Source organism: Somniosus microcephalus, chromosome 2, assembly GCF_052327205.1.
Source record: "Somniosus microcephalus isolate GS21.2 chromosome 2, FLI_Smic_1.0, whole genome shotgun sequence".
NCBI classification, from domain to species: domain Eukaryota; kingdom Metazoa; phylum Chordata; class Chondrichthyes; order Squaliformes; family Somniosidae; genus Somniosus; species Somniosus microcephalus.
Window position 1 is genome coordinate 3020144 of NC_140988.1, and position 27049 is coordinate 3047192.

The 27049-nt window shown below is 50.4% G+C and overlaps 2 protein-coding genes across 3 annotated transcripts in view; both read right to left on the reverse strand.

The window, feature by feature from the left end:
• Positions 1-27049, reverse strand: part of LOC147122493 (B-cell scaffold protein with ankyrin repeats-like) — a 378498-nt gene that overhangs the window by 46996 nt on the left and 304453 nt on the right. For both annotated transcript variants that reach the window (XM_086005800.1, XM_086005792.1), the window contains exon 9: positions 16485-16617. In XM_086005800.1, coding sequence (XP_085861926.1) covers positions 16485-16617 — 133 coding nt within the window. The remainder of the gene's footprint in view (positions 1-16484; positions 16618-27049) is intronic.
• LOC147122494 (uncharacterized) lies at positions 5538-12219 on the reverse strand. The gene is made up of 3 exons (XM_085976500.1): positions 12209-12219; positions 8765-9834; positions 5538-5557 (listed from the first exon to the last, which is right to left on the reverse strand). Exons 1-3 carry the CDS (start codon positions 12217-12219, stop codon positions 5538-5540), a joined length of 1101 nt encoding a protein of 366 aa, XP_085832626.1.

Here is a 27049-nt window from a genome sequence, read left to right on the forward strand (position 1 = left end):
AGGGAAAGTGGCCTGCAGCGCGTTTTGATCGACCATCCGGTCCATCTCCCTTTGGAAGACGGAGACCCCGTTGGTAACGCCAAAGGGAACCCTAAGGAAGTGATAGAGGCGGCCGTTTGCCTCAAAAGCAGTATACTGGCGGTCTTCGGGGCGGATGGGGAGCTGGTGGTACGCTGATTTCAGGTCAATGGTCGAAAAGATGCGGTACTGCGCGATTTGGTTGACCATGTCAGCTATGCGGGGGAGTGGGTAGGCGTCCAGCAGGGTGTAGCGGTTTATTGTTTGGCTGTAGTCGATGACCAGGCGTTGTTTCTCGCCGGTCTTAACGACCACAACCTGGGCTCGCCAGGGGCTGGAGCTGCCCTCAATAATCCCCTCCTTCAGGAGCCGCTCCACTTCGGTTTTGATGAAAACCCTGTCCCCTGCACCGTATCGCCTGCTCTTTGTGGCGATGGGCTTACAGTCGGGGGTGAGGTTAGCAAACAATGGAGGGGGTGGGACTCTGAGTGTGGAGAGGTTGCATCTGGTGCGCGGCGGGCAATTTGGAGGCTGCTGGCTGCGGACTGTGAGTGGGGGGAGGGGGCCACCGTACGCCATCGTAACGCTTTTGAGGTGGCACTGGAAATCCAACCCCAGTAGAACGGCAGCGCAAAGTTGAGGCAGGACCAGGAGTTTAAAATTATTGAACACAGTCCCGTCTACTACTAGTGTCACCACGCAGTAGCCGCCAATGTCCGCTGACTGGGACTCGGCGGCCATAGAAATCCGCTGGTGCGCAGGCAGGACTGGGAGAGAGCAACGCCGCACTGTGTCGGGGTGGATGAAGCACTCTGTGCTCCCGGAGTCAAAAAGGCAGTTTATTGCATGGCTGTTTACCTTAACGTCCATTTTGGACCGAGCTAGTTGGTGCGGTCTCGTTTGGTCCAGCGTAACAGAGGCTAGCGTAGGGGTCGGTGTGTCGCTGCGGGTATCAGATGGGGGGGGGGTTGGCGGCCTGCTGCGTCCCGGCTGGTGTCCAAGATGGCGGCGTCCATGATTCCCATGTGGCTGGAGTCGTCCAAGATGGCTGCTGCTGTGGTGGTTCGCACATGGCTGGGGAGGCCCAAGATGGCGGCCCGCACGGCCCACACGCGGCGCTGTTGGGGGCCCAAGATGGCGGCTCGCACGGCCCACACGCGGCGCTGCTGGCGTTTGGGGTGGCTTTGGCCTTGCAGACGCTAGCGTAGTGTCCCTTTTTCCCGCAACCCGAGCAGGTCGCATTCTTCGCCGGGCAGCGCGCTCTGGGGTGTTTGGCCTGGCCACAGAAGTAGCATTTCTGGCCTTGGGATACTGCTGTCTGGCTTTGGGACACTGCTGCGGTGGTTGGGCCGTTGTTGGGCTGTGGCTGGGGTGGCACGGTGCTATGGGGCTGTCCTACCGTGTCCCAGGTTGTCGTTCCCCGTGGCGTCCACGGTGCAGAGGAATAGGCATCCATGCTGCGTCCAGCGTTAGTGCGATTTCGGAGGCTTTGTCGAGGGTGAGGTCACTCTGCTCCAGCAGTCGCTGTCGGGTGTAGTTGGACCTGTGGCCCGCTACGAAGGCATCCCGGATCAGTTCCTCGGTGTACTTAGTGGGCGTTACCGCCTTACACCTACAGGCCCGGCCAAGCACGGACAGTGCTTGGAGGTATTCCTCAGTCGATTCCCCAGGTTGTTGCTTGTGACTCCCCAGGAGGTGCCTGGCGTAAACTTCGTTCACAGGGCACGTGTACTGGGTCTTGAGGAGCTGGAGGGCGGCTGTGTACGAGGTCGCGTCCCGGATGACTGAGTACACTCGGTGGTTCACCTTGGAGATCAGGACAGACAGTTTGTTCGCATCCGTTACGACCGCAGTGGAGGCAGTCAGGAATGCCTCGAAGCACATGAGCCAGTGAGCAAACTTGGTGGAAGCGTCCGCTTCCCGACTGTCCAGGTCCAGGCATGCTGGTGTGAGGATCTTCTCCATTATAAAAAATTTAGTTAATAAAATTGATGCGCCATCAATTACTCAAAAGACTGAGGTTAAGCGAGTAACAACCAGGCTTTTATTAACTAAAGAATGAAGGTCTAGTCTCGAGTGGTCGACCCGTCCAGAATACTAAGGGACTGGGAGGTAGTCACTTATATACCTGGAATAGTGGGAGGAGTCAGCCGAGGCATGTCCAGACCTGTACCTAGTGGAATACACATACACATACAGACAGGTATAACAGTGGTTTACCACAACGTTTCAGGTTAATGACCTTTCATCAGAATGTTCTGACGAAGGGTCATCGACCTGAAACGTTAACTCGGTTTCTCTCTCCACAGATGCTGCCTGACCTGCTGAGTATTTCCAGCATTTTCTGTTTTTATTTCCAGAACCAGGGGTCACAGTCTCAGAATAAGGTGTCGGCCATTTAAGACTGAGATGAGGAGAAATTTCTTCACTCAGAGGGTGGTGAATCTTTGGAATTCTCTACCCCAGAGGGCTGTGGAGGCTCAGTCGTTGAGTATATTCAAGACAGAGATCGATAGATTTTTCAATACTAAGGGAATCAAGGGATGTGGATTTGAGGTCGAAGATCAGCCATGATCTTATTGAATGGTGGAGCAGGCTCGAAGGGCCGAATGGCCGACTCCTGCCCCTAATTCTTAAGTTCTTATGTCCCACTGAACACACAGATTACGCGATCATTCATCTCATTCACTGCGAATGGGATTTTGCTGTGAGGAGCTCGGCTTATACGATAACTGACTGCACTGGAAAAGTAATTCATTGTTTTCAAGTATGTCGAATCTCCTGGAGATGTGATAAGTGCTATCTAAATGCAAATTCTTTCTTATTCCTATTGGTGTTTTACTATTACTATAGGTGTCAGCCATGGCTCAGTGGGTCTCTGGGTCACAAGGTTGTGGGGTCCAGTTCCACTCCAGAGACTTGAGCACAAAAATCTAGACTGACGTTAATCTAGACGTTAAACCGAGGCCCTGTCTGCCCTCTCAGGTGGATGAAAAGATCCCACGGCCACTCTTTCGAAGAAGAGCAGGGGAGTTCTCCCCGGTGTCCTGGCCAATATTTATCACTCAATCAACATCACTAAAAACAGCTCATCACATTGCTGTTTGTGGGAGCTTGCTGTGTGCAAATTGACTGCCGCGTTTCCCACATTACAACAGTGACTACACATCGAAAAACACTTCATTGGCTGTAAAGCGCTTTGGGACGTCCTGAGGTTGTAAAAAGCGCTGGAGAAATGCAAGATCTTTCTTTATAGATAACTTTCAAGGCCATTTTTTGCACCATAAATATCTCTGTTAACAACCCCCTATAATCCTCCCTCCTTGTTGACATTGTTTTTCCTTTCTCGCTCTGATTAGTCTCTCTGAATGCTGTCACCGATTGGCCACACGGAGGTGTAGTTGAGCTGTGAGTGGCGGCCCCTGATCTTCCCTCCCTCCCTCCCTCCCTCCCTTCCTCTGTGGAGAAGTCCCAGGCTTGCACTTGGCACCGACTCACTGCAGCAATGATTGAGATCAGCGAATCACCAGGTGCAGGATTGATGGCACGGACACTCCGGCTCGTAGCACATGAAGGCTCCGACCAGCTGTGTCACTGTCTCCCGAATCTGATCAAGTTTTCACCTAACACGACTGTCGGAGGCAGCGTGAAGTATTCTGCCAGCGATTGGAACACTGTCCGATAAATATTTCATTTCAGGAAAAAAAAAATTTTGAACGCTGAAGGAGTTTTACAAATTCCAGAGGCTTTATGTGGGAAAAAGAAAGTAGTTGGAGAATGTTCCTGTGGACATGGATCCCTGATCGCACCGCTGCATTTTTATTGGACGCACCAAAAAGCAGGTCGCGGAATGGGTCATCAGTCCCACCCCACCCCATCCGGACTATAGCGCGTCCTCGTCACACCAGTCACCGTCACACCAGTTAGTGACACACCAACCAGCGTCACACCAGTCACCATCATCGTCACACCAGTCCTCGTCACACCAGTCACCGTCACACCAGTCACCGTTGTAATGTATGTAATGTATATATACCTTAAGGGAGAGAACTACTTTTTACAGCTCCTGTATACTGTAGTACCGGCAGTGACCACACCTGTATATAAACCCTGAGTAGTGATCTGTACAGTTAGTTCTAGAGTAACCCTCATTCAGTAATCACCTGTTGAATCGTTCCCTGCAGTCTGTTGTCTGATTATTGAAGGACACAACATTAAGATACACGGACATAACAACCGTCACACCAGTCCTCGTCACGCCAGTCTCTGTCACACCAGTCCTCGTCACACCAGTCTCCGTCACCCCAGTCACCATCACACCAGTCCTCGTCACACCAGTCCTCGTCACACCCCTCACCGTCACACCAGTCCTCGTCACACCCCTCACCGTCACACCTGCCCTCGTCACACCAGTCACCGTCACACCTGCCCTCGTCACACCAGTCACCGTCACACCTGCCCTCGTCACACCAGTCACGTCACACCAGTCCTCGTCACACCTGTCCTCGTCACACCAGTCACTGTCACACCTGCCCTCGTCACACCAGTCACCGCCACACCAGTCCTCGTCACACCAGTCACCGTCACACCAGTCACCGTCACACCAGTCCTCGTCACAGTCACACCAGTCCTCGTCACACCTGTCCCCATCACACCAGTCACCGTCACACCAGTCACCGTCACACCTGCCCTCGTCACACCAGTCACCGTCACACCAGTCCTTGTCACAGTCACACCAGTCCTCGTCACACCAGTCCCCATCACACCAGTCACCGTCACACCAGTCCTCGTCACAGTCACACCAGTCCTCGTCACACCTGTCCCCATCACACCAGTCACCGTCACACCAGTCCTCGTCACAGTCACACCAGTCCTCGTCACACCTGTCCCCATCACACCAGTCACCGTCACACCTGCCCTCGTCACACCAGTCACCATCACACCAGTCACCGTCACACCTGCCCTCGTCACACCAGTCACCGTCACACCATAAGAACATAAGAACATAAGAAATAGGAGCAGGAGTCGGCCAATCGGCCCCTCGAACCTGCTCCGCCATTCAATAAGATCATGGCTGATCTGATCCTAACCTCAAATCTACTTCCACTCTCCATCCCACCCGAACCCATGTGATCTCCCGGGAGAGGCGAAAAACCAGATTAAAAAACCCAATGGCCAATTTGGGAGAAAAAATCTGGGAAATTCCTCTCTGACCCATCTAGGCGATCGAAACTCGTCCAGGAGATCACTCTGTCCCTGTATTTCCTGCAGTACTTACCTTCTGTAAGAGGTGATCTCCACCCCAGCCAGGAACAGGCCCAATTTACTCTTGAAGGACTCCTAGCTGGCAGCCTGTTCCCGAGGTCTCCACTAATCCCTGTGAATAGAACCATCTCCTGAAATCTAACACAGAATTAGAACACAAGAAGTAGGAGCAGGACCAGGCTACACAGCCCCTGGGCCCGCTCCGCCACCCACAGGGCCATGACCGTTCCGAACCTAGACTCATGTCCGATTTCCTACCCGCTCCCCGTAACCCCTAATTCCCTTTACTTCTAGGAAACTGTCTATTTCTGTTTTAAATTTATTTAATGATGTAGCTTCCACAGCTCTCTGAGGCAGCAAATTCCACAGACCTACCACCCTCTGAGTGAAGAAGTTTCTCCTCATCTCAGTTTTGAAAGAGCAGCCCCTTATTCTAAGATTATGCCCCCTAGTTCTAGTTTCACCCATCATTGGGAACATCCTCACCGCATCCACCTGATCAAGCCCCTTCACAATCTTATATGTTTCAATAAGATCGCCTCTCATTCTTCTGAACACCAATGAGTAGAGTCCCAATCTACTCAACCTCTCCTCATATGTCAACCCCCTCATCCCCGGGATTAACCGAGTGAACCTCCTTTGTCCTGCCTCGAGAGCAAGTATGTCTTTTCTTAAGTATGGACACCAAAACTGTATGCAGTATTCCAGGTGTGGTCTCACCAATACCTTGTACAACTGCAGTAATACCTCCCTGTTTTTATATTCCATCCCCCTAGCAATAAAAGCCAACATTCCATTGGCCTTCTTGATCACCTGCTGCACCTGCATACTAACTTTTTGTGTTTCGTGCACCAGGACCCCCAGATCCCTTTGTACTGCAGTACTTTCCAGTTTCTTGCCATTAAGATAATAACTTGCTCTATGATTTTTCCTGCCAAAGTGCATAACCTCACACTTTCCAGGATTATATTCCATCTGCCAAATCTCTGCCCACTTACTTAGCCTGTCTATGTCCCTTTGCAGGTTTTTTATGTCCTCCTCACTCACTACTTTCCCTCCCATCTTTGTATCATCTGCAAACTTTGATATGTTACACTCGGTCCCTTCCTCCAAATCGTTAATATAGATTGTAATGAGTTGGGGTCCCAGCGCTGACCCCTGCGGAACACCACTAGTTACTGATTGCCAGTCTGAGAATGAACCATTTATCCCAACTCTCTGCTTTCTGTTAGATAGCCAATCTTCCACCCATGCCAGAATATTACCCCCAATCCCGTGATTTTTTTATCTTGAGCAATAATCTTTTGTGTGGCACCTTGTCAAATGCCTTTTGGAAGTCTAAATACACTACGTCCACTGGTTCCCCTTTATCCACCCTGTATGTTACGTCCTCAAAGAACTCAAGCAAATTTGTCAAACGTGACTTCCCCTTCGTAAAACCATGTTGACATTGTCCTATTAAATTATGTTTATCCAAATGTCCCGTTACTGTCTCCTTAATAATGGACTCTAAAATTTTACCAACCACAGATGTTAGGCTAACTGGTCTATAGTTTCCAGCATTCTGTCTACTACCCTTTTTAAATAAGGGTGTTACATTAGCAGTTTTCCAATCTGCCGGGACCTTTGCTGAGTCCAGGGAGTTTTGGAAAATTATTACCAATGCATCCACAATTCCTACCGCCACTTCCCTCAAGACCCTAGGATGTAAGCCATCAGGTCCAGGGGATTTATCCACCTTAAGTCCCATTATTTTACCGAGTACCACTTCCTTAGTAATTTTAATCGTATTTAACTCCTCCCGCCCTAGAGCCCCCTGTTTGTCCAGTGTTGGGATATTCTTAGTGTCCTCTACTGTAAAGACTGATACAAAATATTTGTTCAGCGTTTTTGCCATCTCCATGTTTCCTACCATTAATTTCCCGGTCTCATCCTCTAAGGGACCAACATTTACTTTAGCCACCCTTTTACTTTTTATATAACTATAGAAACTCTTGCTATCTGTTTTTATATTTTTTGCTAATTTACTTTCATAATCTATCTTCCCTTTCTTAATCAATCTGTTAGTTATTTTTTGCTGTCTTTTAAAGACTTTCCAATCTTCTATCCTCCCACTAGATTTGGCTACTTTATATGCCCTTGTTTTTAGTCGGATACTATCCTTTACGACTTTACTTAGCCACGGATGGCTGTCTTTTCTTTTACACCCTTTTTTCCTCAGTGGAATATAATTTACTTGAAAGTTGTAAAATAACTCCTTGAATGTACCCCACTGATCATGTACCATCTTACCCTTTAATCTATTTTCCCAGTCCACTCTAATCAATTCCGCTCTCATACCTTCATAGTCTCCTTTATTCAAGCTCAGTACGTTTGTTTGAGATCCAACCTTCTCACCCTCTAATTGAATATGGAATTCAACCATGTTATGGTCACTCATTCCAAGGGGATCCTTTACTAGGACATTTTTAATTAATCCTGTCTCATTACACAGGACCAGATCTAAGGTTGCTTGCCCCCTGGTCGGTTCAGTTACATACTGCTCAAGAGACCCATCCCTAATACACTCAATGAACTCTTCCTCAAGGCTGCCCTGCCCAATTTGATTTGTCCAGTTAATATGAAAGTTAAAAACCCCATAATTATAGATGTTCCCTTATTACAAGCCTCAACTATTTCCTGACACCAGTCACCGTCACACCAGTCACCGTCACACCAGTCACCGTCACACCAGTCCTCGTCACACCAGTCACTGTCACACCAGTCACCGTCACACCAGTCACCGTCACACCAGTCACCGTCACACCAGTCACCGTCACACCAGTCACCGTCACACCAGTCACTGTCACACCAGTCACCGTCACACCAGTCACCGTCACACCAGTCACCGTCACACCAGTCCTCGTCACACCAGTCACTGTCACACCAGTCACCGTCACACCAGTCACCGTCACACCAGTCCTCGTCACACCAGTCACTGTCAAACCAGTCACCATCACACCAGTCACTGTCACACCAGTCACTGTCACACCAGTCACCGTCACACCAGTCACTGTCACACCAGTCACCGTCACACCAGTCACCGTCACACCAGTCACTGTCACACCAGTCACCGTCACACCAGTCACCGTCACACCAGTCACCGTCACACCAGTCACCGTCACACCAGTCCTCGTCACACCAGTCCTCGTCACACCAGTCACCGTCACACCAGTCACCGTCACACCAGTCACTGTCACACCAGTCACTGTCACACCAGTCCTTGTCACACCAGTCCTCATCACACCAGTCACCGTCACACCAGTCACTGTCACACCAGTCCTTGTCACACCAGTCCTCGTCACACCAGTCACCGTCACACCAGTCACCGTCACACCAGTCACCGTCACACCAGTCACCGTCACACCAGTCACCGTCACACCAGTCACCGTCACACCAGTCACCTTCACACCAGTCACCGTCACACCAGTCACCGTCACACCAGTCACCGTCACACCAGTCCTCGTCACACCAGTCACCGTCACACCAGTCACTGTCACACCAGTCATCGTCACACCAGCCACCGTCACACCAGTCCTCGTTACACCAGTCACCGTCACACCAGTCCTCGTCACACCAGTCACCGTCACACCAGTCACCGTCACACCAGTCACTGTCACACCAGTCACCGTCACACCAGTCCTCGTCACACCAGTCACTGTCACACCAGTCCTCGTCACACCAGTCACCATCACACCAGTCCTCGTCACACCAGTCCTCGTCACACCAGTCACTGTCACACCAGTCTCCGTCACACCAGTCTCCGTCACACCAGTCACCGTCACACCAGTCACTGTCACACCAGTCACCATCACACCAGTCACCGTCACACCAGTCCTCGTCACACCAGTCACCATCACACCAGTCCTCGTCACACCAGTCCTCGTCACACCAGTCACCGTCACACCAGTCTCCGTCACACCAGTCCTCGTCACACCAGTCCTCGTCACACCAGTCCTCGTCACACCAGTCACCATCACACCAGTCCTCGTCACACCAGTCCTCGTCACACCAGTCACCGTCACACCAGTCACTGTCACACCAGTCACCGTCACACCAGTCCTCGTCACACCAGTCACCGTCACACCAGTCCTCGTCACACCAGTCACCGTCACACCAGTCCTCGTCACACCAGTCACCGTCACACCAGTCCTCGTCACACCAGTCTCCGTCACACCAGTCCTCGTCACACCAGTCACCGTCACACCAGTCCTCGTCACACCAGTCACCGTCACACCAGTCCTCGTCACACCAGTCACCGTCACACCAGTCACCGTCACACCAGTCACCGTCACACCAGTCTCCGTCACACCAGTCTCCGTCACACCAGTCCTCGTCACACCAGTCCTCGTCACACCAGTCCTCGTCACACCAGTCCTCGTCACACCAGTCCTCATCACACCAGTCTCCGTCACACCAGTCACCGTCACACCAGTCTCCGTCACACCAGTCCTCGTCACACCAGTCACCGTCACACCAGTCCTTGTCACACCAGTCACTGTCACACCAGTCCTCGTCACACCAGTCACCGTCACACCAGTCACCGTCACACCAGTCACCGTCACACCAGTCACCGTCACACCAGTCACCTTCACACCAGTCACCGTCACACCAGTCACCGTCACACCAGTCACCGTCACACCAGTCCTCGTCACACCAGTCACCGTCACACCAGTCACCGTCACACCAGTCACCGTCACACCAGTCACTGTCACACCAGTCATCGTCACACCAGCCACCGTCACACCAGTCCTCGTTACACCAGTCACCGTCACACCAGTCCTCGTCACACCAGTCACCGTCACACCAGTCACCGTCACACCAGTCACTGTCACACCAGTCACCGTCACACCAGTCCTCGTCACACCAGTCACTGTCACACCAGTCCTCGTCACACCAGTCACCATCACACCAGTCCTCGTCACACCAGTCCTCGTCACACCAGTCACTGTCACACCAGTCTCCGTCACACCAGTCTCCGTCACACCAGTCACCGTCACACCAGTCACTGTCACACCAGTCACCATCACACCAGTCACCGTCACACCAGTCCTCGTCACACCAGTCACCATCACACCAGTCCTCGTCACACCAGTCCTCGTCACACCAGTCACCGTCACACCAGTCTCCGTCACACCAGTCCTCGTCACACCAGTCCTCGTCACACCAGTCCTCGTCACACCAGTCACCATCACACCAGTCCTCGTCACACCAGTCCTCGTCACACCAGTCACCGTCACACCAGTCACTGTCACACCAGTCACCGTCACACCAGTCCTCGTCACACCAGTCACCGTCACACCAGTCCTCGTCACACCAGTCACCGTCACACCAGTCCTCGTCACACCAGTCACCGTCACACCAGTCCTCGTCACACCAGTCTCCGTCACACCAGTCCTCGTCACACCAGTCACCGTCACACCAGTCCTCGTCACACCAGTCACCGTCACACCAGTCCTCGTCACACCAGTCACCGTCACACCAGTCACCGTCACACCAGTCACCGTCACACCAGTCTCCGTCACACCAGTCTCCGTCACACCAGTCCTCGTCACACCAGTCCTCGTCACACCAGTCCTCGTCACACCAGTCACCATCACACCAGTCCTCGTCACACCAGTCCTCATCACACCAGTCTCCGTCACACCAGTCACCGTCACACCAGTCTCCGTCACACCAGTCCTCGTCACACCAGTCACCGTCACACCAGTCCTTGTCACACCAGTCACTGTCACACCAGTCCTCGTCACACCAGTCACCGTCACACCAGTCCTCGTCACACCAGTCACCGTCACACCAGTCACCGTCACACCAGTCCTCGTCACACCAGTCACCGTCACACCAGTCCTCGTCACACCAGTCCTCATCACACCAGTCACCGTCACACCAGTCACTGTCACACCAGTCACCGTCACACCAGTCACCGTCACACCAGTCACCGTCACATCAGTCACTGTCACACCAGTCACCGTCACACCAGTCCTCGTCACACCAGTCACCATCACACCAGTCTCCGTCACACCAGTCACTGTCACACCAGTCACCGTCACACCAGTCACCATCACACCAGTCTCCGTCACACCAGTCAGTCACACCAGTCACCGTCACACCAGTCACCGTCACACCAGTCTCCGTCACACCAGTCACCGTCACACCAGTCACCGTCACACCAGTCCTCGTCACACCAGTCACCGTCACACCAGTCCTCGTCACACCAGTCACTGTCACACCAGTCACCGTCACACCAGTCACCGTCACACCAGTCACTGTCACACCAGTCACCATCACACCAGTCACTGTCACACCAGTCACTGTCACACCAGTCACCGCCACTCTCCCTGTACCAACGCCTGCGAGTGAGGGGAGAAAACCTGCAGCTAATGCAGGAAAAACACGGAGGATATCCTGTATGAAATCATTTCCAAAGGACTTCTCCTGATCAGTGGAAATCCCGAATAAAAAGAAAGACTTGCATTTCTATAGCGCCTTTCACGACCACTGGACGTCCCAAAGCGCTTTATAGCCAATGAAGTACTTTTTGAAGTGTAGTCACTGTTGTAATGTAGGAAACGCGGCAGCCAATTTGTGCACAGCAAGCTCCCACAAACAGCGATGTGATAATGACCAGATCATCTGTTTTTAGTGATGTTGTTTGAGGGATAAATATTGGCCAAGACACCGGGAGAACTGCCCTGCTCTTCAAAATAGCGCCATGCGATCTTTTATGTCCACCTGAGAGAACAGATGGGGCCTCGGTTTAACGTCTCATTTGAAAGACAGTACCTCCGACAGTGCTGCACTGGGAGTGTTAGCCTGGATTTTGTGCTCAAGTCTCTGGAGTGGGACTCAAACCCACATTTTTCTGACTCAGATGGAAGTGTGCTACCATGGCAGCATGAATACGAAATTGGCTAATTGACAGGAAACAGAGAGTAGTGATTTTTCAGACTGGAGGAAGGTATACAGTGGTGTTCCCCAGGGGTCGGTTCTGGGACCACTGCTTTTCTTGATATATATTAATGACTTGGACGTAGGCGTACAGGGCACAATTTCAAAATTTGCAGATGACACAAAACTTGGAAGTATAGTGAACAGTGAGGAGGAGAGTGATAGACTTCAAAAGGACATAGACAAGCTGGTGGAACGGGCGGACAGGTGGCAGATGAAATTTAACGCAGAAAAGTGCGCATTGATACATTTTGGTAGCAAGAACGAGGAGAGGAAATATAAACTGAAGGGTAGAATCCTAAAGGGAGTGCATGAACAGAGAGACCTGGGAGTATATGTGCGCAAATCATTGAAGGTGGCAGGGCAGGTTGAGAAAGCAATTAAAAAAGCATACGGGATCCTGGGCTTCATAAATAGAGGTAAAGGGCTGGATTTTGATACTGGAGGCGTGTAGGAGGTGGGACTACAACTTTTGGGGTTGTAGTTCCGCCTCCATCGAGTTCTAGCCAACCCACGTGATTTTCGCTTGATTGACCTTGTTGAGCTGCCCAGCGAGCTCAGCAGGCCAATTAAGGGCCACCCGGCAACAGGTGACATCACAGACTGATATTTCATCTGTCAAGAGCTGTTGACAGATGAAGTATCAGCATTTGACAGCTGTTTGAAGCTGTCAAACACTGACAATCTGTACTCTAAGTTAATTCCTTCCTCTCAGGCTGATTTAGAGATCTCTCCAGAACAGAAAGCTGAATGCTGCAACTTTTGACAGCTCGCGGCCATTCTGCTTTCTGTGCCGGTGAGATGAGGGACTCCCGAGACCTGAAGGAAGGAAGGCTGTAAAGGTAAGTAAAGGTAATTAAACTTCTTTAAACACTTTACACACACCAAACACACTTACCTCTGCGCTCATGTACCCATCACTCACCTGAACACCGGACATCTCGACCCCTCCAACCCCTGTAGACCGACAGTCCGCCTCGCTAACTTGGCGTGGTTTGGAGCCGTTGGGAATCCCACACTTCAGGAATAAAAATAGGGATTAGGCTAAAAGCTGCCTGTTAACTACCTGTTAACAGGCAGGTAATTGGCACTAATCCCCTTTTGCCTCGGGGAGGCGGCTCCCAGCACAGGTCAGGTATCCGCCTCCTTTGAAACTGGCATGGAGGCGGGTTGGGGGGCGGGATGGGTTCGTGCCCCCCGATTTTGAGATTTTAACCCCCCACACACTTCCAATCCCGTCTCCACAGCCCAATGAAAATCCTGCCCATAGAGTTCAAAAGCGTGGAAATTATGAAGAACCTGTATAAAACACTGGTTCGGCCTCAACTGGAGTATTGTGTCCAATTCTGGGCACCGCACTTTAGGAAGGATGTGAAGGCCTTAGAGATGGTACAGAAAAGATTTACAAGAATGATTCCAGGGATGAGGGACTTCAATTACGTGGATAGACTGGAGAAGCTGGGGTTGCTCTCCTTATAGCAGAGAAGGTTGAGAGGAGATTTGATAGAGGTGTTCAAAATCATGAGGGGTCTGGACAGAGTAGATAGAGAGAAACTGTTCCCATTGGCGGAAAGGTCGAGAACCAGAGGACGCAGATTTAAGGTGATTGGCAAAAGAACCAAAGGCGACATGAGGAAAAACTTTTTTGCGCAGCGAGTGGTTAGGATCTGGAATGCACTGCCTGAAAGGGTGGTGGAGGCAGACTCGATCATGGCTTTCAAAAGGGAGTTGGATAAGTACCTGAAGGAAAAAATTTTGCAGGACTACGGGGAAAACTGGACACAGATTAAGATGGAGAATGAAGTAGTTGACTCAGAGACTAGGGTCCTCAATTTAAATAAAGGAAACTACGATGGTCTGAGGAGCGAGTTGGGTAGGATTGATTGGGGAATGGCACTCAAAGGGTTGACGGTGGATAGGCAATGGCAAACATTCAAAGACCGAATGGATGAGCTACAGAATTTGTTCATCCCAGTTTGGCATAAAAATAAAACAAAAAAGGTGACTCAACCGTGGCTAACAAGGGAAATTAGGGATAGCATAAGATCCAAGGAGAGGACATATAAATTGGGCAGAAAAAGCAATAATCCTGAGGATTGGGAGCAGTTTAGGATTCAACAAAGGAGGACAAAGGGATTAATTAAGAAAGGGAAAATAGAATATGAGAGTAAGCTTGCAGAGAACATAAAAACTGACTGTAAAAGCTTTTATAGGTATGTGAAGAGAAAAAGATTGGTGAAGTCAAGCGTAGGTCCCTTGCAGTCAGAATCAGGGGAATTTATAATGGGGAACAAAGAAATGGCAGACCAATTAAATACATATTTTGGTTCTGTCTTCACAAAGGAGGACACAAATAACCTCCCAGAGATGCCGGGGAACATAGGGTCTGATGAAAGGGTGGAACTGAAAGAAATCAGTATTTGTAGGGAAATGGTGTTAGGAAAATTGATGGGACTGAAGGCCGATAAATCCCCAGGGCCTGATAATCTACATCCCAGGGTACTTAAGGAAGTGGCCCTAGAAATAGTAGATGCATTGCTGGTCATCTTCCAGAACTCGATAGACTCTGGAACAGTACCCATGGATTGGAGGGTGGCTAATGTTACCCCACTATTCAAAAAAGGTGGTAGAGAAAAAGCGGGGAATTATAGACCGGTAAGCCTGACATCGGTAGTGGGGAAAATGCTAGAGTCTATTATAAAAGATGTAATAGCAGAGCACTTGGAAAGCAGTGACAGGATCGGACAAAGTCAACATGGATTTACAAAAGGTAAATCATGCTTGACTAATCTACTGGAATTTTTTGAGGATGTAACTGGTAAAATAGATAAGGGAGAACCAGCGGATGTGGTGTATTTGGACTTTCAGAAGGCTTTTGATAAGGTCCCACATAAGAGATTAGCGTGCAAAATTAAGGCACATGGGATTGGGGGCAAGGCATTGACTTGGATAGAGAACTGGTTGGCGGACAGAAAGCAAAGAGTTGGAATAAACGGGTCGTTTTCCGAGTGGCAGGCAGTGACTAGTGGGGTACCGCAAGGATCGGTCCTAGGACCCCAGCTGTTCACAATATATATTAATGATCTGGACGAGGGAATTGGATGTAATATCTCCAAATTTGCAGATGACACAAAGCTGGGTGGGAGGGCAAACTGTGAAGAGGATGTCGTGAAACTCCAGTACGATTTGGACAGGCTGGGTGATTGGGCAGAAACATGGCAAATGCACTATAATGTGCATAAATGTGAGGTTATCCACTTTGGTGGCAAAAGCAGGAAGGCAGATTATTATTTGAATGGCAATAGATTGGGAGAAGGGGAAGTGCAAAGAGACCTGGGTGTTCTAGTGCACCAGTCGCTGAAGGTAAGCATGCAGGTGCAGCAGGCAGTTAAGAAGGCAAATGGTATGTTGGCCTTCGTAGCAAGAGGGTTCAAGTACAGGAACAAGGATGTCTTGCTACAGTTGTACAGGGCCTTGGTGAGACCGCACCTTGAGTATTGTGTGCAGTTTTGGTCGCCTTACCTGAGGAAGGACGTTCTTGCCATGGAGGGAGTGCAGCGAAGATTCACCAGGCTGATACCTGGGATGGCAGGAATGACGTATGAGGAGAGATTGTGTCGATTGGGCTTATACTCACTGGAGTTTAGAAGATTGAGAGGGGATCTCATCGAAACCTATAAAATTCTGTCAGGCCTGGACAGACTAGATGCAGGAAGGATGTTTCTGATGGCTGGGGTGTCCAGAACCAGGGGTCATAGTCTAAGGATAAGGGGTAAGCCATTTAGGACTGAAATGAGGAGGAATTTCTTCACCCAGAGAGTGGTGAACCTGTGGAATTCTCTGCCACAGAGGGTGGTGGAGGCCAGTTCATTAAATATATTCAAGAAAGAGTTGGATATATTTCTTAAGGTTAAAGGGATCAAGGTATATGGAGAGAAGGCAGGGACAGGGTACTGAATTTTGATGATCAGCCATGATCTCATTGAATGGCGGAGCAGGCTCGAAGGGCCGAATGGCCTACTCCTGCTCCTATCTTCTATGTTTCTATGTTTCTATGTCTATGTTTTTGAGGGAGAACTGGACAGAGATTTGAGGGAGAACTGGACAGAGATTTGAGGGAGAGGGTGATTGAGAAGTATAAGTTTTTGGGACTGGATGCTAATTTTCAGGGTCTTGCAGGGTGTGGTACTTTCCTATGTTCCTATGGTACTTACAGCTGTCAATCTGTGCCATCATTTCATAGATGTTTTCCTCTTTCTCTTCTTCCACAGGTTGAGGAACGACATGAACACCATAATTACTCTGGAATGTTTCCTGCCATTGATTCTCTGATCTCTTTGTTGATGCCTGTGTAAAAGCAAACAGAAGGATTGTACCAAACACATCTTCCCCTCCCCTCCCCTTCCAGCATTCCGAAGGGACCGCTCCCTCCGCGACACCCTGGTCCACTCTTCAATCACCCCCAACACCCCCTCCCCTTCCCACGGCACCTTCCCGTGCAAGTGCAGGAGATGCAACGCCTGCCTTTTCACCTCCTCCCTTTCCACTGTCCAGGGCCCCAAACACTCCTTCGAGTCAACATTGGTTTGTTCTCTCTACACAGATGCGGCCGGACCTGCTGTGATTTCCAGCAAAAAAAAAATGTTTTTTGTCTGTTTTCTTGTTTTTCATACAGACCCCAGCATCTGCAATATTTGACCCCTTGTGACCCCACCTCATTGTTCTTTGATGTAATGTTTTCCTGACTGACCTGTTTGGACACCATTCACACCTTTGATTGCTGTGATTATCTCTCTGCCGAGGTGTGATAAATGGCAGTTGGAAAGATTACCTGTAAACACCTGACATGATTCTCTGACTATATAAGCTGTGTCTTTATGCATTTCTCCACTTCACCTGACGAAGGAGCAGCGCTCCGAAAGCTTGTGATTTCAAATAAAGCTGTTGGACTATAACCTGGTGTTGTGTGATTTCTTACATTTGTCCACCCCAGTCCAACACCAGCATCTCCACACCATGGCTCCTTCCAGGTGAAACAGCGATTTACTTGTACTTCTTGCAATTTATTATACTGTATTCGCTGCTCACGATGCAGTCTCCTCCACATTGGGGAGACCAAATGCAGATTGCGTGACCGCTTTGTGGAACACCTCCGTTCAGTCCGTAAGGGTGACCCCAAGCTTCCGGTCGCCTGTCACTTTAATTCTCCGCTCCACTCCCACTCAGACCTCTCTGTCCTCGGCCTCTTACACTGTTCCAATGAAGTTCAATAAAAGCTCGAGGAACAGCACCTCATCTTTCAGTTAGGCATTTTACAGACTTTCGGACTCAACACAGAGTTCAACAGTTTCAGATCATAACCACTGCTCCCATTTATTCGGGCAGCAATTGCTGGGAATGATTCTGCTTTTATCATTCTCAGCTCCTCTAGACCCATCTTTTGTTTCTTTACTTGTCCCATTACCGTGTCCTTTCACCTCGCACCGTCATGCTTTTTGTCATTTAATCTCTCCTGTCTTCCACCCGATCACAGACCTTCCCTTTTGTTCTTTCCTCCCCTCCCCCCTCCCTTACACTTGTTTAAAAATCTGTTCCATCTCCAACTTTTTCCAGTTCTGACGAAGGGTCATCGACCTGAAACGTTAACTCTGTTTCTCTCTCCACGGATGCTGCCTGACCTGCTGAGTATCTCCAGCATTGTCTGTTTTTATTCCAGATTATACCAACTGGTCTGATTCATGCACAATGAGTTTCGCCAAAGTGTCACATTGTACTTTTTCATTTTTAATAATAAAAACACAACTTGTTACCCATGTGTTTAGTCTTTTTCCAGACAGTCTCCGTCAGATATATCCAGCTGCTAAACTTCATACTCACATAAAAATTGGAATTTCTAATGTGAAGAATGAAAATGCACAATATACTTCTTCGGCAGCGCCTCCCAAACCCACGACCTCTTCCACCTAGAAGGACAAGGGCAGCAGGTGCATGGGAACACCACCACCTCCAGGTTCCTCTCCAAGTCTCACACACCATCCTGACTTAGAAATATATCGGCCGTTCCTTCATCATCGCTGGGTCAAAATCCTGCAACTCTCTCCCTAACAGCACTGTGGGAGCACCTTCACCACACAGACTGCAGCGGTTCAAGAAGGCGGCTCACCACCACCTTCTCAAGGGCAACTAGGGATGGGCAATAAATGCTGGCCTCGCCAACGACGCCCACATCCACAATGAATAAAAAAAAAGCTGCTAGGAAATTGATCAGGTGCAACCAGGATTACCTTCCTCCAAATATAAAACAACAATTTGAGTACTTTCGTAAATTGCTAACGAAACAGAACAAGTATAAATATCTTTTGGCTGCATATAGTGACACTACAAGTCCCGGCCAGAATGGAGATGATTGGATAATTCCCCGTCAATCACGTCTGGAGATCGCACTGCTGTAAGTGACTGGGATTGATTTTACGTACATCATTTATATTCTGAAACTATCCTTCACTCACTCCATTCTGCTGGAGAAATAATCCTGCTTTTATCAGGAAACTTTGCTGTAGTTTCGGTTAGGAGTTCTGTTTGCTGTAGTTCGTAGAGACTCTTTTTAAATTGACTCTGTAGACTGTTTGGTGTAATGCACGGTTTAAATAGACTCTGTAGACTGTTTAAAATAGACTCTGTTTGCTGTAAAATAGATTGCTTGCTGTAAATCCTGCCATAAGTCCCGCCCCGCCTCCAACTCATTGGCTGACACTGTGGTGTCAATACTCGCTTCACTATTTTATAGGCTAGTGTGACTTGTATCCATCTCTCATTGCTCAAGGTAACCGTAAGCTGTCAACATACTTACAGTAATAGGTTACGAAACAGCACCAAGTTAGCATTCACCATTCACCTTTGTTCCTATTGAGAAACCTAGATGTATAACTTTGTTGTCAGTCTGGGGTCTTGCCGTAGACATTTTCTCAGGTACACAGGTGTTGGTAGCTCCCATAACTAGAGGTGCCATTTATTGAGACCTTGCTGTGCACAAATTGTCTGGCATGTTTGACAACATTTTAAAAATAATTCATTGGCTGTAATGCGCTTTGGGATGTCTGGAGGGTGTGATAGGCGCTATATAAAGACAAATGATTTTGCTTTCTAACCCACCCCAGTAGCAATGCATCAACCAGTGGAAACAACCTTTGACTATTGACCCTCTCAAAACCTTTTATAACTTTGAAAACCTCTTTTAGACGCCCCTTTAACCGTAACCCTTCCACGAGATAAGCCCTAATTTTTTGATCCTTTCTTCATCATTATAACCTCTCATTCCTGGTAGCTTCCTAGTGAATCCTCACTACACTCTTTCCATGGCTCGATTATCCTTCCTTCAATGTTCTGCCCTGAACTGCATACAATATTCCAACTGTGGTCTAACCAATGTCTTGTAGAAATTCAATATTGCTTTTATATTGTTGCCACAGCTGTAGACTGATAGGATGCTGGTTGATTTTGAGTTTACATACGCTAGTAGATTATGCCACAATTATAGCCACTTACAAAGTCAAACCTCTTAGTAAAGTAACCTGTAAGACAGTATCATACTAAACCTGCAGGTACAGAACCGTCCCAATCTCAGTAAATGACTGTAACACAGTAAGCAGAAAGAACTTGAATTTATATAGCGCCTTTCACAACCTCAGGACGCCCCAAAGCACTTTACAGCCAATGAAGTACTTTTTGAAGTGTAGTCACTGTTGCAATGTAGGAAACAAGGCAGCCAATTTGCACACAGCAAGCTCCCACAGACAGCAATCTGATAATGACCAGATCATCTGTTTTTAGTGATATTAGTTGAGGAATAAATATTAGCCCCAGGACACCGGGGCGAGCTCCCCTGCTCTTCTTCAAAATAGAGCCGTGGGATCTTTTATGTCCACCTGAGAGAGCAGATGGGGCCTCGGTTTAACGTCTCATCCGAAAGACGGCACCTCTGACAGTGCAGCGCTCCCTCAGTACTACGCCACCGACAGGGCAGCACTCCCCCAGTACTGCCCCTCCGACAGTACGGCGCTCCCTCAGCACTGCCCCTCCGACAGTGCGGCACTCCCTCAGTACTGCCCCTCTGCCAGTGCGGCGCTCCCTCAGTACCACCCCTCCGACAGTGTGGCGCTCCTTCAGTACTGTCCCTCCGACAGTGCAGTGCTCCCTCAGTACTGCCCCTCCGACAGTGCGGCGCTCCCTCAGTACTGCCCCTCCGACAGTGCAGTGCTCCCTCAGTAATGCCCCTCCACCAGTGTGGCGCTCCCTCAGTACTGTCCCTCCGACAGTGCAGTGCTCCCTCAGTACTGCCCCTCCGACAGTGCGGCGCTCCCTCAGTACTGCCCCTCCGCCAGTGCGGCGCTCCCTCAGTACTGCCCCTCCGACAGGGCGGCGCTCCCTAAGTACTGCCCCTCCGACAGGGCGGCGCTCCCTCAGTACTGCCCCTCCAACAGGGCGGCGCTCCCTCATTACCGCCCCTCCGACAGTGTGGCGCTCCCTCAGTACTGCCCCTCCGACAGGGCGGCGCTCCCTCAGTACTGCCCCTCCAACAGGGCGGCGCTCCCTCAGTACCGCCCCTCCGAGAGGGCGGCGCTCCCTCAGTACTGCCCCTCCAACAGGGCGGTGCTCCCTCAGTACCGCCCCTCCGACAGTGCAGCGCTCCCTCAGTAGTGCCCCTCCGACAGTGCGGCGCTCCCTCAGTACTGCCCCTCCGACAGTGCGGCGCTCCCTCAGTACTGCCCCTCCGACAGTGTGGCGCTCCCTCAGTACTGCCCCTCCGACAGGGCGGCGCTCCCTCAGTACTGCCCCTCCGACAGGGCGGCGCTCCCTCAGCACTGCCGCTCCGACAGTGCGGCGCTCCCTCAGTACTGCCCCTCCGACAGGGCGGCGCTCCCTCAGTACTGCCCCTCCGACAGTGCAGCGCTCCCTCAGTACTGCCCCTCCAACAGGGCGGCGCTCCCTCAGCACTGCCGCTCCGACAGTGCGGCGCTCCCTCAGTACTGCCCCTCCGACAGGGCGGCGCTCCCTCAGTACTGCCCCTCCGATAGTGCAGCGCTCCCTCAGTACTGCCCCTCCGATAGTGCAGTGCTCCCTCAGTACTGCCCCTCCGCCAGTGCAGTGCTCCCTCAGTACTGCCCCTCCGACAGGGCGGCGCTCCCTCAGTACTGCCCCTCCGACAGGGCGGCGCTCCCTCAGTACTGCCCCTCCGACAGGGCGGCCCTCCCTCAGTACTGCCCCTCCGACAGGGCGGCACTCCCTCAGTACTGCCCCTCCGACAGTGCGGCGCTCCCTCAGTACTGCCCCTCCGACAGTGCGGCGCTCCCTCAGTACTGCCCCTCCGACAGTGCGGCGCTCCCTCAGTACTGCCCCTCCGACAGGGCGGCGCTCCCTCAGTACTGCCCCTCCGACAGTGCGGTGCTCCCTCAGTACTGCCCCTCCGACAGTGCGGCACGCCCTCAGTACTGTCCCACCGACAGTGCGGCACTCCCTCAGTACTGCACTGGGAGTGTCAACCAAGACTTATTGTGAGAGGCAAGAGTGCTACCCTCTGAGCCAGGGCTGTCACACAGTATTATTAACAAACCTGCAGAATCTAACTCCGCACCAGGCCTCAGTAAATTACAGATATTATCCTGCTCTGCCCAGAGATTAGCTCAATAATACAGTTCTCCCTGATGACTGTCAGTTCCTCTTAGCCATCGTATGATGCATCAGATTGCCTATCAATTGGTATTAAACTTCATTAACTATATCTGTTGATGTTATTGGTGTGACGTCCGCTGTCTGTTCATAAAATGAACATGAACTATTGCTCCACCTCCGTAACATCGCCTGTCTCCGCCCCTGCCTCAGCTCATCTGTTGCTGAAACCCTCATCTGTGCTTTTGTTACCTCTAGACCTCTTTAGCCTCTTGCGTATCCCCAATTTTAATTGCCCCACCATTGGCGGCCGTGCCTTCAGCTGCCGAGGCCCCAAGCTCTGGAATTCCCTCCCTAAACCTCTCCGCCTCTCTTTCCTCCTTTAAGACGCTCCGTAAAACCTCCCTCTTTGGCCAAGGTTTTGGTCACCTGTCCTAATATCTCCTTGTGTGGCTCGGTGTCACATTTTGTTCGATAATCGTTCCTAGGAAGCACCTTGGGACGTTTTACTACGTTAAAGGCGCTATATAAATACAAGTTGTTGTTGTTATCTTCTCTTTTCCTTAGGCTGTCCCTCGGAACCGAGGATGACTTGCTTCCACATTAAGAATAAGTTCTCAGGTGACTGATGAGTCCAATGCGGGACCTACAGTCTCTGTCACAGGTGGGGCAGACGGTGGTTGAAGGGGCGGGTGGGTGGGGTGCTTGGGTTGATGTGCGCTCCTTACGCTGCCTGCGCTTGGCTTCTGCTTGCTCCCGGCGAAGAGACTCGAGGTGTTCGGCGTCTTCCCGGATGCTTCTCCTCCACTTTGTGTGGTCTTGGGCCAGGGATTCCCAGGTGTCGGTGGGGATGTTCCACCTTTTCAAGGAGGCTTTGAGGGTGTCCTTGAAGCGTTTCCTCTGCCCACCTGGGGCTCTCTTGCTGTGCCGGAGCTCCGAGTAGAGCGCTTGTTTTGGGAGTCTCGTATCGGGCATGCGGACAATGTGACCCGTCCATCAGAGCTGATCGAGCGTGGTCAGAGCTTCGATGCTGGGGATGTTGGCCTGAGCAAGAACACTGATGTTGGTGCGCCTATCCTGCCAATGGATTTGCAGGTTCTTGCGGAGGCAGCGTTGGTGGTACCTCTCCAGTGCTTTGAGGTGCCTGCTGTACATGGTCCATGTCTCTGAGGCATACAGCAGGGCGGGTATCACTGCTGCTCTGTAGACCATGAGCTTAGTGCCGGGTTTGAGATCCTGGTCTTCAAACACTCTCTTCCTCAGGCGACCGAAGGCTGCACTGGCACACTGAAGGCGGTGTTGGACTTCGTCGTCGATGTCTGCCCTTGTTGACAGTAGGCTCCCGAGGTATGGAAAGTGGTCCACGTTGTCCAAGGCCTTGTCGTGGATTTTGATAATCGGGGGGCAGCACTGTGTGGTGGGGACAGGTTGGGAGAGGACCTTTGTCTTACGGATGTTTAGTGCAAGGCCCATGCTCTCGTACGCTTCGGTGAAGGTGTTGACGATGGTTTGGAGTTCGACCTCCGAGTGAGCGCAGACGCAAGTGGCGTCTGCATACTGTAATTCGACGACAGAGGATGGGACGACCTTGGATCTGGACTGGAGGCGACGGAGGTTGAACAGTTTCCCGTTTGTTCTGTAAATTAGCTCCACTCCAGTGGGGAGCTTACTGAGGGTGAGATGGAGCATTGCAGCAAGGAAGATCGAGAAGAGCGTTGGTGCGATGAAACAGCATTGTTTGACCCCGGTTCGTACGTGAATTGGGTCTGTGGTGGAACCGTTGGTCAGGATCACGGCTTGCATGTCGTCATGAAGCAGGTGGAGGATAGTGACAAACTTTTGAGGGCAGCCGAATTTGAGGAGGACACTCCATAATCCCTCACGGTTGACAGTGTCATGGAAACATAGAAACATAGAAGATAGGAGCAGGAGTAGGCCATTCGGCCCCTCGAGCCTGCTCCGCCATTCAATGAGATCATGGCTGATCATCCAAATTCAGTACCCTGTCCCTGCCTTCTCCCCACATCCCTTGATCCCTTTAGCCTTAAGAGTTAGCACTGTTGCCTCACAGCACCAGGGACCCGGGTTCGAATCCGGCCTCGGGCGACTGTTTGTGTGGAGTTTGCACATTCTCCCCGTGTTTGCGTGGGTTTTCTCCGGGTGCTCCGGTTTCCTCCCACAGTCCAAAGATGTGCGGGTTAGGTTGATTGGCTATGATAAATTGACCCTTAGTGTTAGGGGGATTAAATACGTGGGGTTACGGGGATCGGGTGGGACATGTGTCGGTGCAGGCTCGATGGGCCGAAATGGCCTCTATCTGCACTGTGGGGTTTCTGTGATTTCTGTGATTTCTGTGAAATATATCCAACTCCTTCTTGAATATATTTAATGAATTGACCTCCACTGCCTTCTGTGGTAGAGAATTCCACAGGTTCACCACTCACTGGGTGAAGAAATTCCTCTTCATCTCAGTCCTAAATGGCTTACCCCTTATCCTTAGACTGTGGCCCCTGGTTCTGGACTCCCTGGCCATCGGCAACATCTTTCCTGCATCCAGGCTGTCCAGTCTGTAGTGTATGTACCTTTAAGAGAGAACTACTTTTACAGCTCCTGTATGCTGTAGTACCAGCAGTGACCACACCTGTATATAAGCCTTGAGCATGCCTCTGTACTGTTAGTCTTTAGACTACCCTCCTCCAGTAAACACCTGTTGATTGTTAATTTACAGCCTCCGTCTAGTTATTGGAAAACATCATACTTTAAGAATCACGGATTCAACACAGTCCTGTTAGAATTTTGTAAGTTTCAATGAGATCCCCTCTCATTCTTCTAAACTCTAGCGAGTATAAACCCAATCGACCCAATCTCTCCTCATACATCATTCCTGCCATCCCAGGTATCAGCCTGGTGAATCTTCGCTGCACTCCCTCCATGGCAAGAACATCCTTCCTCAGATAAGGCGACCAAAACTGCCCACAATACTCAAGGTGTGGTCTCACCAAGGCCCTGTACAACTGCAGCAAGACACCCTTGTTCTTGTGCTCGAACCCTCTTGCTACGAAGGCCAATATACCATTTCCCTTCTTAACCGCCTGCTGCACCTGCATGCTTACCTTCAGCGACTGGTGCACAAGGACACCCAGGTCTCGTTGCACTTCCCCTTCTCCCAATCTATTGCCATTCAGATAATAATCTGCCTTCCTGTTTTTGCCACCAAAGTGGATAACCTCGCATCTATCCACATTATACTGCATCTGCCATGCTTCTGCCCAATCACCCAACCTGTCCAAATCATCCTGGAGTTTCTCGGCATCCTCCTCACAGCACACACGCCCACCCAGCTTTGTGTCATCTGCAAACTTGGAGATATTACATCTAGTTCCCTTGTCTAGATCATTAATATATATTGTGAATAGCCTTTGTGAGATCGCTGTACATGGCCTTCTGTTGTTGTTATGCTACTGAGGTGTGAAGCAGAACAAGAGCCTCTCAGCACTAACCTGATCATCAAAAGGTACAATTAGATGCACTTTACTCCTCCTGAAATATTTCGCGTTGTGTGTTGGAGATGTGTCTGTGAAGTCCACAACTGGGCTGAGTGTGTGCTTCCAGCCTAAAGGTTATTTTTCAAACTCATAAGTGATGAGTAAACCAAAATATCAAACCGCTTATTTAAAAGAAATAGAAGCAGAAAAAAGCTGTGTGGGGAGATGAACCGAATCAACACAACAACAACAACTGCTCCATGCCGGTGTTTCTGCTCCACACCAGCCTCCTCCCACCCGACCTCCTCTCACCCTATCAGTGTCTCCTTCTATTCCTTTCTCCCTCGTGTGGTTATCTAGAGTACAGGTATGGAGAGGTTTAGGGAGGGAATTCCAGAGCTCGGGGCCCAGGCAGCTGAAGGCACGGCTGCCAATGTGGAGCGATTAAAATCAGGGATGCGCCAGAGGCCAGAATTGGAGGAGCGCAGAGATCTCGGCGGGGGGGTTGTGGGGCTGGAGGAGATTACAGAGGTAGGGAGGGGCGAGGGCCATGGAGGGATTTGAACACAATGATGAGAATTTTGAAATCGAGGCGTTGCCAGAATGGGAGCCAATGTAGGTCAGCGAGCACAGGGGATGGGGGGGGGGGTGGCGGCGGGGGTGGGGGGGAGTGAACGGGACTCAGTGCGAGTTAGGACACGGGGCAGCAGAGTTTTGGATGAGCTGAAGGTTATGGAGGGTGGAAGGTGCGAGGCCGGCTCGGGGATCACATACAGCATGTGGGGAACCACTGCAATGTTTCAAATGATTACTTTCCAGAGGGGACAACAAACCTGATTCCAGGTGTCTGGAATATAAATTATGGGAAAAGTTAAGGGACTTGTGTTTGTTTTCTGTATAAAAGAGACGACTTTCAGGTGATCTAATTGACCTTTTCAAGCTTGTGGAAGGAACTGCTAAACCTGAAGGGTTCAAATATCTGGGGAAACAAGTTAAAAATGAGAAACTTAGAAGTAAAATGGGAAATCAGGGCAACTTTTCAACCAAAGTTGTAGCAGAATGATGGAATAAATGACCAGGAATGACCATTCACGTGGACAGTATAAATAGGCTCAAGAAAACGGACTGAGGAGGTTGAGAGATAAACAGGAGTAACTTTATCATTTAGTTCTCTGACGCAGCGCTTCATGAGACAGAAATTCACCTCAGGAATTACGACCAGTTTTGCTCCTGAATTTCTGACTTGAGCTGCCAACGGATGAGTTTCCCACGCTGGGAGCAGTGACTCATAAAATTGCCCCCTTATTATTGACTTCATAGAAACTTACTGCACAGGAGGAGGCCATTCGGCCCACCGTGCCTGTGCCGGCTCTTTGAACGAGCTCTCCAATTAGTCCCACTCCCCCCTGTTCTTTCCCCACAGCCCTGCAAAATTTCCCCCTTCAAGTATTTATCCAACTCCCTTTTGAAAGTTACTATTGAATCTGCTTCCGCCGCCCTTTCAGGCAGCGCGTTCCAGATCACAACATCTCGCTGCGTTAGAAAAATTCTTCCCATCTCACCCTCTGGTTCTTTTGCCAATTACCGTACATCTGTGTCCTCTGGTTACCGACCCTCCTGCCAGTGGC